This window comes from Ochotona princeps, chromosome 18, assembly GCF_030435755.1.
Source record: "Ochotona princeps isolate mOchPri1 chromosome 18, mOchPri1.hap1, whole genome shotgun sequence".
Taxonomy (NCBI): domain Eukaryota; kingdom Metazoa; phylum Chordata; class Mammalia; order Lagomorpha; family Ochotonidae; genus Ochotona; species Ochotona princeps.
This window is the reverse complement of record NC_080849.1, coordinates 38,229,079-38,240,326: the sequence shown is the minus strand read 5'-3', so window position 1 is coordinate 38,240,326 and position 11,248 is coordinate 38,229,079. Positions and strand designations below refer to the sequence as shown.

Below are 11,248 nucleotides of genomic sequence, written 5' to 3'. Positions count from 1 at the left end.
ATGACGCCAGCTGACCTGGAAGCTGTACAGTAGATGAGTCCCAGTGTCATCACTGGAAGGAAAGTCCCTCTGTGGAGTTGCCAGGGCAAGAGCATCTGCATTGGGAATGAGAAGTAAGCGTTGGTTTTGTGAAGCCACTAAGATTGGGTTTTTTGTTGTTATTGTCATTGTTGTTGTTGTTGTTGTTGTTGTTATCAGTAGTCCAACCTGGTCTACTTTTTTCACCCTCACCCTTCAACATTCTGAATCGCCAAGTTTGCCATCACTTAGTGAGTTGCTTCACCTGGCTGGCCTGGTATTTGTTCTTTCTACCTGGAATCCATGCTTTCTTTCTACATAAAACACTACAAAGACTCAGGCCACAGGACGCCATGCACCGTTCTTGTCTGACTTTGCTGGGGTGCTGGCTTCTTCCTTTCGAGTCTTGCTTTGCCTTGTGCCCTAGCCCAGGACAGACTGAAGGGACATGGCTAGCTGCTCAAAGATTGCTCTTACAATAAATGCAGTTGGTCTTTCTCTAAATGTTCAGAGCACCCAAGTAGGGCCTGATACATGTTCTGTGGGTTTTGGATGAGTCTAGGTGAACTGGATTTATGAGAGTTCTTTGCTCATTGACCAGGATTGAATTTGGCTGCATCTTGAAAAGACATCCCCAAACAGTACGCCTTTCAAATTTGTTTTGGCAGTTTGCTCAAGGTTATAGGAAAACAAATCCTCACTTTCAGCACGTGGGTTTTTCATGGTTGCAATCACTCTTTCAGCACGTGGGTTTTTCATGATTGCAATCACTCTTAGTACATACTTTGGCGGCAAGTTGTAGGAAGTTTGGGTCTCTTTCAGTGTTCTGGTTATAGATTTGCTAGCATTCCCTTACTTTCTGGCAAAGTTTGGAGAGGGAGTAGGAGGAGGGGAGGGAATAAGGAGTGGATAGAAACAATCAAGTTCAAATGACATAAGTGGTGCTTTATAAGGACATTTTATTGGCTCTGTCTGAGAAACTGACATAGCTTATCATGTGGAAACACTGCCTTTGTAAAAATGGAACATTGTTGGTTGCAAACACTACTGTGCCCCCTGATCCAGGCCTCTCATTCCTGGGGGTTGCTGACGAGGGCCGTGGTGGAGTAAGAGAAGGGACTGAGCAGAGCAGCGATGGTGTAGCGGCGGCGGCCCGAGTCATTGGCTGTGAACACCACCTAGAGAGAAGATGGAGAGGAACTGTTTCAGCGCTAGAGCTGCATGTAGGGAGACCTCTTGGAGGTCCCGATTCCTCATTTTTACTTTATCATCTCATTTTAAAAGCAGAGAACAAAAATCCAACATGCAAACACATGGGAAAGCTAAGCCTTTGGAGCCGTGTACCGTACCATCCTGCGGTGTGGCAGGATGTATGCTTGGGGTCAAGTCTCATAGCAGCTTCCAACCCAGCTTCCCGCTGATGCACCTGGGAAGCAGCTGACGCTAGCCATGACGAGCCACAGGGGAGACCTGGATGGAGCCTTTGGCTTGGCTTAGTCTTGGCTTTTGGGGGTGTGTTTCAGGGAGTAAAGCAGCAGATAAAAGATACCTCTCTCTCTCTGATTGTCACCTAAATAAAATCTTTCAGAATACTGTATTAAAATAGATGAAGACGCTTCAAGGAATTTTTTGAAAGAAACAATAATCTTTTATTACTGCCTGCATAGCCGAATCTCTGAATCTGCATATTCACAGTACGGTCGGGGTGGACTAGCCTGACTCCGCTACATCACAGATCTAAGCTTTTTATCTGCTTTCTTGATTTTTTTTTTTTTGTAAAAGGTGAACTCTCTGTCTCTCTCTTTCTCTATGTAAATGTCTCAATAAATACATATTTAAAATAAGAAAGAAAAGTGAGTAGAAGGTTAAAAACTGGTATGCAGTAACGGAAGTCCTGCTGCACAAGGTGACTGCCAACCCCTACAGATCTTACACTCTCCAAGCTGCCAGGAAACCATCTTCCCACTTCACAGATAAACAAGCCAATCTCCTAATTCAGTGTGGTGGCCAAGTCACTGCAGTGGCAGAGCCACACCAGTGAGGCAGGTCTCCTGTCTTCAAGCCAGGGAATCTCCCACTGTCCACTTTCCAACATGAAGATGTATTTTGTGTATATAACAACGAAATATGGAGTAAAGGCTTTAGAGGGCTCAACTTACAATGCAAACAGAGTGAATTACATTAGAATTCTGAAATATACATGCGTGCTGTAGAGTTCATTTAAGCTTGCTTAGTAGGGCAAATTCCAGATCAAAGTGTTGGCTCAGTTATAGGACGATTTTGTCATGCTCAGCAGAGGTTTCAGGCTCTGGTGCTAGGATAGCCAAGGTGCCCAGAGGGAGGCAGATCAGGACTCATTCAGTTCAGGAAAGAGGTGGAAGGCAGTGGGAGATGTGTTTAATTTCATGCATTTACATTTATTTTCTTATTCTTCTTACTTATTTTACTTATACACACCCTGGAATGATTTTTGGGCAAAAACATTTTGTCTAAAACATGAAAGGGGGAAACATAGATTGGAGGTAAAAGCTTTGAACGAACCATACTGAATAGAAAGCTGCATTTTGGCAAGGGGAGGTAAGAATTCCCTAACAATCTCTCTGAAGGAGAAAGGAAAGCCCTTAAGACAAATCCCTAAATGCAAGTCTGAAATAGTTTTTTAATTTCTGAGGTGACATCAGCATATACTGCCACTTGATCTTCAAAATCATCTGTACCAAAAATCCAGGAAATGGGGTACTGATTTGGTCGAGGGGTCCAACTACTAGTTAGAACAACTACATCCCATATGAGAGGGCCAGGCCCCACGTCCCAGCTCTACTCCTGAGTCCAGCTGTCTGACAATACAGCAGCCAGCGGTTGCAGTAGTTATAACCATCTCTGGTACCCCTGTAGGAGACCCTGATTCAGTGGGGCCCACATGCAGACTGGTCTAGGTTGGGCTCTAGGTAGGCCTTTAGGAAGTGGGCCAGGAGATGGGAGCACTATCTCTCGGACTCATTGCTTCTTCCTTTCAGAAAGAAATCTAGAAAGCGAAGACACGCTTTTAGCTGCAAAGGAAGCACTCTTGTCTTCCTGGGCAAGTCTGGAGCATTGGTCCAGAAGGAGGTGACTCACTCTGAAACTCTGCAGCTTTCCAGATAGTGCTTCTCAGAAGCCAAGGAAGGGGGCTCAAGGCTGAGCCCACCATGCTGCAGTCCCTGGAGAGATGCCCTGGGATTCACACTTTATCACTTGCTAGCTCTGGCTCACTGTAGCCATGCAGGCTCCAGCCAGGTTCACGGTCCTGCCTGTGTCTTACATTATTCCATTCCCTTTCACTCCAAGACCAAGCATGTTTCACTTCTGAATCTCAAATATCAAACAGGGCTTAACATATAGAAGGCTTATATTTCATTTCATCTTATTTCATGTTAAATTTTATTTATTTGTTTGAAAGCATGTGTACATATGCGTGCACACACATTCACACATACCTGGCTCTAATTCAGTTCCCAATTACCCACAACAATCAGCCTGGGATGGGCTAGGTCAAAGCCCAGGGCTGGTAATTTCATCTGGGTCTCACATGTGGGTGTCGGGACCCAGCTACTTGGGGCATCACATGTTGCATCCCAGGTATTCATTAGCAAGAAACTGGAATTAACTGTGGTAGAAATAAGAACCTAAGGACTCTAGCTTGAGATGCGAGTGCCCCAAGCAGCACTGTTTTACCCTACTGTGCCAAACACTTGCCCCAAGCTTTTGTGTGCAAATTTTTGTTGAATGAATAGTAAGAGTGAGTGGCGGACAACGAGGTCACTATCTAATGAATAAGAGCAATACTGCATGAGCAGAATGGAAGTGATGCTTTTTAGATGGTTCCCTGAAGTTGAGACACAGGACAGACTAGCTTTCCAGAGAGGCTGATCCAGTGCTGGGTTTGGACTAAGGGCTGAGTCTCTAGGTCCATATGCCTCAGGGGAGGGTGCCATGCATACCCTGTGCCTGTCCTTTCTGGGCTCAGGGCCTTGCTGAAAAATGGTTAGACATGTTTCTTGGTAGATGGGATTCTATTGAGTTTTGGGCCCCAGAAGCCATCCTATTGTATCCTGGTAACGTTGTCAATTAAACAGATTATTTTATGTCAATAGAAATTCTCATCCATGACTAAGCCAGAAGAATGACTTCCTTTCACGCCAAGCTATTTTGATGGAATTCATGGATCTTTAACTGGCCAACATGTTTACATTTTCTTTCCATAAGCGCCATCCGTTTTAAATGTTGTAAAGAGGGTAGACATAGAGGAAACAGGGTGATTGGACCCATGACCCATGTATATAACTGTCAGAAGGTCCTTACCGCTCACAAACAGGAATAATGAGAGTCAATGCTTACAGATCTCTCTTCCTCCCTGGTAGGTTTGACCTATCACAGGGAGAAGTTTCCTATGGCACAGTGATTTCTGTTCGTGTGGAGGCCAACCCAGGCCATACCTGGGCCCTCTTTGTAAATCCTCCTACTCTTCCACTTACTAATTTTGTGACCGTTGTCAAGTTATTTACCTTTTCCTCATCTCACTTTTTTTGCTCTCTAAAGTAGGAATAACAATAAGGCTGACCCCAGTGGATCTGTCATGAGCATTCAATAAACCTAAACCCAGAAAACACTTATACTGTCTGGACCACAATGTAGGTTTGAGAATGTTATCTGTTGTGTTGCTATTAGCATGTTGAATTTATTTTTTTCTGCAAGCATTACCAAGAACTAGTGATCCACGCCTCTGGGAGGCCAGATGTGCTTGGGAATGAAGAAACTCTCAGGAAAAACAAAATGAGGCTTTCTATCTTTAGTTATATAACATCTTTAGTACAATGGGGAGCACTGGCTTATACACGTATTAATATTTCATCAGCAAACAAGCATTCACATCAAGTGAATGACTATAAATAGATGTTATTTGTTGCAGGCCATGGTAACAAATGAATTTTCACTAAACTCGGAAAAAAAGTTCTCTTCTCAGAGTGTTATGAACTTGTTACTATAGAATTTATGACTTGACAGGAAAACACTCAGTACTTTACTAATGACATTTTCATGTTATGCTAAGTGCAGAGTGGATATTTCCTGGGAGTAAAGAAAAACATAACGAACAACTCAAGGGTTTATATACTTACCTCTGCGTATTCATGGAATGGAGCGATGCCAAATGACTTCCAGTAGGCTTTGGTGTCTAGTTCCACTTTGTACACCCCTTCTACAAACTTCTCATTGGTTGTGAGCCCATGGAGCTCTCCAGTAGCACTGGTTTCCCTACAACGCACAAAGGTCTAGGTGAATTGAGGCACAAAGGGAATAAATGCCTGGCCAAGTGATACTTTACACAGATATATTTATGTATTGTTTATGCATTTGTGTATGTGACAGAGAAACAAGTCTGTAGGGAGAAAACTATGAATGGTCTGAAATTAAATGGAAAAATATTATAGACATTTTTCAAAAGGTTCACTGTAGATGTTTTCATCTTGTGAAAACAGAATACAGAAATAGTCTTTGTGAGTCATGGTATATGAGTGGATTGAGGTTCATAACCATCGCTGGCAATGGACTTATGTGGCTCTAATTCATCAGTGCGCCAAGGCAGCTGTCTCACTCTTCTCCCCCATGGAATGAAGTTACATTTCTGAGACAGGGTCATTTATACATGTAGTGGGGAGTCTAAAGTACAAAGAACTTGTGTGCGACCTCTTTCTGTTTTACATATTTAATCTGGATGGCACTTCTGGGCTACTACCAAGCACTAGGCAACTTCTGTTTTCATACAATGGCTGAAGGTCAAAGATTGCTCCCTATCAGACTGCAAAACCTAAGATGAAAATGGAAACTGTCTTCAGTGACTCTAACTATACCCTTCCACATTTGTTCTTTTCCCTTCCTTTTAAAGATTTGCTTATTTATTTATTTTATTTGAAAGGCAGACTTACAGAGAGAAGGAGAGAAAAAGAGGAAGCCAGGAGCTTCTTTCAGGTCTCCCGCCTGGGTGCAGGGTTCCAAGGACTTGCAACATCCTCCACTGCCTTCCCAGGTCACAAGCAGGGAGCTGGATGGAAAGTGGAGCAGCAGCAAGGACACAAACCAGTGCCGTTATGAGGTGCTGGCACTTGAAATTAGAGGATTAGCCTGTTGAGCCATGGCTCCAGCCCCTTCCCTTCCTTTTTAAAACACTTACTGATTAGAAGGCAGAAAGACAGAAAGAGGCAGACACAAAGATCTCCCAGTTGCTGGTTTATTCCCCCAAATACTGATGGTAGCTGGGGTTCAGCCAGACTGAAACCAGATACTGAAAATGTTGTCCAGATTTCCCATGTGGATGGCAGGGATCCAACCACCTGAGCCATCACTTGTTGTCTTTCAGGGCGCACATTAGTAGGAAGCTGGACACAGAATCAGAGCCAGGCCCCTGATACATGAAGTTCCAATTGTTGTCTTGACCACTGCACCAAACATCTATCCCAACCTTAAAAACAATCTTTTTTTTTTTATCTTGTCATGAAAAAAAAAGTTACAAAAACATCTGAATATTTCTGGTGCCTGTTCTATCTCTTTCTTTTAGACTACTAATCATTCTCTATAGCATGTTTGGCAGGCATATAAATGACAGTAAATTAACAAATAAAAACTCAATTAAAACTTTACTTCAAAGAAAGATCTTCCCAATGACAGGTGAAGAATCAAGTATCTTTCTTGAAATTCGATTGAAACACAGCTAAGAATCATTCTCCCAAGAGACACAAATACTTAGCTCCTCTTCTGCTCAGTGCTAAACGTTTCTGGTTGTCCTCGCTTCTGGTTAGCTTCCTGACATCTATTTTTCTTTACAATTCTTGATAGTGAAATTAGAGAAATCTCCATGAAAATGGGAAAGTAGCTAATGGATACTAACACTTAATACTGAATGATTCTAAGATTAATCTGTGCCTGTTCTTTGCCCTTCCTTGTATAACCTCTTTCAAATTTTTCTTAGTTAACTCAGTAGCATCAATTATTGCACATAGTAGCTGCTTCAGTGTCCATGAGACAAAATCACTGGATTCTGTATGGGCTAAATAAACCATAGTCAGGTGCCCTTTTGGGGCTATCCCTTATTTTTCATTTATAAATTAACACCCATTATACATATTTCTTAAATTTCTAAGACAAAGACTTTCAGTTTGGGTATTATGCAGGAGCACCAGGCAATCTGCAAAGCTCCTGCATTTACTCATCAATTTTCTTGTACTTGCGTGCCTGTGCTTTGGGGGTAGCATGGATTCTATAATTTTCACTGACTTCTTAAGGAGGTCAGTGGCCGAGAAGGGTTGCAAACCACCGTGAGACCAGAGGAGCTACTAGCTCCTTCTTTTGCCTACCATTTGCTTGGTTGATAGTCTCCTGGTCACTCACAGCAAAGTAGAGCAAAGGGAGCCTCCTTCTCAGGGCACACATGATGTTTGCCCACATCTTTAGTCGCATGTAGGGTTTAGTGGATGTGAGCCTCTCTCTGACAACTGAAGATGTCATGATCAGCTACAACTGAGTCCTGGGTCAGGGGTCTTCAGCGGCTTACCCAGAGGCAAAGGGCTCCCAGGTCTCATCAGCAGCCTTTTTGAACACTCGCACAGCCACATTGACAGCTGGTTTGCCTTGCACAGCATCCAGAACTTTGACCATTAGAGGACACTTGGGGACTCCTGAGCCCTGGGCATACAGAACACAAGCAAGAAGTCAACAGAATCACCCAGAGTGAAAGGATTTCTTCTAAATGTCTTGGAAATCTGGAACAAAACAGGAAATACACACTGATCTCATTAGCAGTAACGCTAAGTGTTGACAATTAATGAGTTTCCCTACTCAATATAGCGCAACATAATGATTTCCAAAACAAGAACTGTTTTTCATGCTTGCAGACTCACTGCTATTGACCAGAGACATGCACAATGAATTTTAAAAAGAAAATAGGTCCTCTGAGGACAGCTGCTTTGTTAAGCCTCTTCATTTGAGTAGAATTACTGAAAAGATGTAATGTGTTGAAGGAAAGACCACAGAGTTTTTCCTGTGATCATTTTAGTCTGTTGTTTCTTTAATAATTCCCTCTTACTAGGTGTTGTCAAGTAATATCAGATTATTCTATGACCCATTTTATAGTGGTTAATTCTTCCAAAGAACTTAGGAATGTTGTGTGTCAAGCCATTCAAACATGATCAATAAACACATTTTGTTTCATCAAAGAGCTGGAATATCATCTCATGCTCTTTGCCTCCTAAAGAAACTTTGTGAAAAGATGCTTTCCTGAAAATTTAGTACCAGCATCCTTACAAGTATCATTTCTTTCTATCACCCATCTGAGGGGATGGAGGCTCCAGGCATTGCAAGGCCAAGGCATCCAAGCAGCGGAAGGGAGCATGCAGAGTCCAGCCAGGGTCAGCAAGCTCTGAAGACCTTCATTCTTTTTAAAATTTGAATCGATGATATCAAGCCTAGAAGCATGGTGACAACAGCTGGTTGGCAAAACTGGAAAAAGTCACTTCTATTTTGTCTGGCAGTCTTTGATGCATGCAAATGAATTCACAGAGTCAAACACTTACCACAGGGTTAGCCTCAGACACAAACACCAGTCCAGTGAGGCACAAGAGGAGTAGGTGATGAGAAGCCATCTTCTCAAGAACCAGTGGACTTCTGTGACAGCTGCTCCCGGCTTGGAGATTTTATATACCCTTGGCCTCAGGCAGGCTGCTTATCCCTGCAAATCTGACTCCAAACCTGCTGATTCTGATTATTGACTTAGTCAACAAAGGGAGAATAAGTAACCCACACAAATATGAACCTTGCCTGCAGAGATTAGAGCCCAGAAATATTAGCTTTATGAAATATTCTTAGCTGGTCATCTGACCAACTAGGCCCCCCCAGGACCAAACAATCAATACAAAACAAAACACAAATAATCTTATCCCTTATGGTTGAATGCAATCATATTATTAAGATTTTTTCCCCCTCCCTTACCTACTTCTGTACATGACTTCTGGTTTCTGGACATTTTTACCTTACATTTCAGATGAGGGATGCAAGTTTTAATCATTTATATCATGATGAATGACATTTGGCTACACAGGCTTAAATGTAGTGGACAGAAATGGCATTGCACTAGACACATGTTCATGAGCCCACAAGGAGAACAATTGGCAGTACTGACATTTTGAAAAGCCTGCTTTAGCCAAACTGAGTTATTTGCTTTGTTTAGTTAGCTAGTAATTTTTTTCCCACAAATTGTGTGTGTGTGTGTGTGTGTGTGTGTGTGTGTGTTCTTACTAGATAAAGTTCATCTCAACTCATGGAATGGTGGCATATTTCTAATAGGCACAAGGAAGCTAACATACAGAGAACCAAATCTTGTTTACTCTGCTTCCTGCTTTGGACACAGAGAATACACAGATGGCTTTTGGCAAAATAAAGAAATGCTGAAGAAATGATGAGCGTGAGAACTAGAAGACATGGTTCGTCACAGCTTCTTTTCCTCCTGGCTGATGTAGAGTTCAGATATTGAATTGCAATACCTTGGTTATCAGCTCTTATAAACACTTGTGTATGTGCAGGTATATGTAATTTGTTTATAGGTAAGTCAAGTCAGTTTTCTCTTTTTATAAAGACAGTTATTTATGAGGTATAGAGAAAGCATCTGGACAAATATATGTCAAGGGTGAATCCAGCTTCAGGAAATAGCCCCCAAATTAATAGGATCAAGTTGAAAGAAACTTAGCAATATATCATGTAAGGGAAGAGCTTTCAGGGAGTTGTGGAAGGAACAACAAGTCATCCCAGGAATATGGAAATGAGCAGGAAAAGATTCAAAGAAATGACCACAGGAAAGCAATAATTAGCAAATCCCACAGGAATACAACAATGAGCAAATCCAGTGGAGAGAGCATAACTAGGAATGAAACAGTGCAGGCTAAGAAGCAGACAATGAGGCAGCAGTGGGAAGAGTCGTGCATTTGGACCTGAGTCATTCAATTCTTGGCTCTGCTGCCTAGCTTCCTATATAATCTTCTATGAGTTAGGTAGGCTTCATATACTCAGCTTACTCATTTCTAAAACAGAAATACCTACTTTTCTACTTCAAAGAGAGTTTTAACAACTTTTACTCTGAAGGGATGCAAAAATAATTTTGTAAATTAGAAAACATTATTCTGATGCAAAAACACAATTATATAATTTGGTGTATCATCCATATCAAAGGAGAAAAATTACTTAATAACAACTCATTTTTGTCATCTAATATTCTCCTATTTCCTCCTTCTGAGCACAAAGATGCAAAGCCTGTTCTTTAAAGGTTAATCTTAAGCACTTGAAAGTTCTCTCGTAACCCAAGCAACATCTTCCACCCATGTGTTTTAACACTACCTTCTGTCAACACTGAGAATTGTCTCTGTGGCTCTGTGAATGGGTAACACTTGGCAGGTACCAACTCATAGTCATCTGAGTTTCTTTAACCATTTGGAATAAGTTGCTAAGCTTAACCAGTTGAGATACATTACGTGAAGTTTGGATTTCTGGTTTCCCTTGAGAAGTCAGAAAACATGGTAGCAGCAGGCTCACATTCTCACCTGCCCAGCGGAGGTCACTTCCTAGAACCCCCTTCGGAATGTGAGGCCAGGAAACAGTTCAAGTGGAACCATAATGTGCAAGTGTTTTCTTACATGTGCCTTGCTTCTCTCATCGGTGTTTCTGTGCAACTTTGTTTTTGCCAAGTAAAACCATTCCCACTTTGGATATCTCACTGCTCAGCACTTCCCTTTAGTCAGTTTCTTTGCAAAACAAAACAAAGCAAAAACCTCCTTTCTTTATTTCAAATGCAGAAAAGGCAGTGAAGGACTGGGAATAGGGATGTAGGAGGGAGGGAGGAAGTAAAGTAGAGGAGGAGGAGAGATGGGAGGAAGGGAGAGAGAGAGATTTTCAGTCTGAAGGTTCACTTCCCCAAATGCCTGTGACAGCCAAGCCTGGGGGCCAGGCCAAAGGCAGGAACCAGAAATTCGATGAGGTCTCCCAAAGGAGTGGCAGAGTGCCTGAGCCATCATCTTTGGATTCCAGGGTCTACACTGGCACGAAAATGGAATTGGGTACAGAGCCAGGACTAGAATTCATGTATTCCCTTATGGAGTGTAGGCATCCCAAGAACTCATACAATGGTCTAGTTTCAGACACTTCCCTTCTCATT

At 42.2% G+C, this 11,248-nt stretch overlaps 1 protein-coding gene across 1 annotated transcript; it reads right to left on the bottom strand.

Annotated features, from left to right (window-relative positions):
• Window positions 1–976: 976 nt before the first annotated feature.
• Window positions 977–8,783, bottom strand: TTR (transthyretin). Its single transcript, XM_004579591.4, has 4 exons — window positions 8,622–8,783; window positions 7,604–7,734; window positions 5,175–5,310; window positions 977–1,196 (listed from the first exon to the last, which is right to left on the bottom strand). The coding sequence occupies exons 1-4, from the start codon at window positions 8,688–8,690 to the stop codon at window positions 1,089–1,091; spliced, it is 444 nt and encodes a 147-aa protein (XP_004579648.1). The 5' UTR covers window positions 8,691–8,783; the 3' UTR covers window positions 977–1,088.
• Window positions 8,784–11,248: the final 2,465 nt, after the last annotated feature.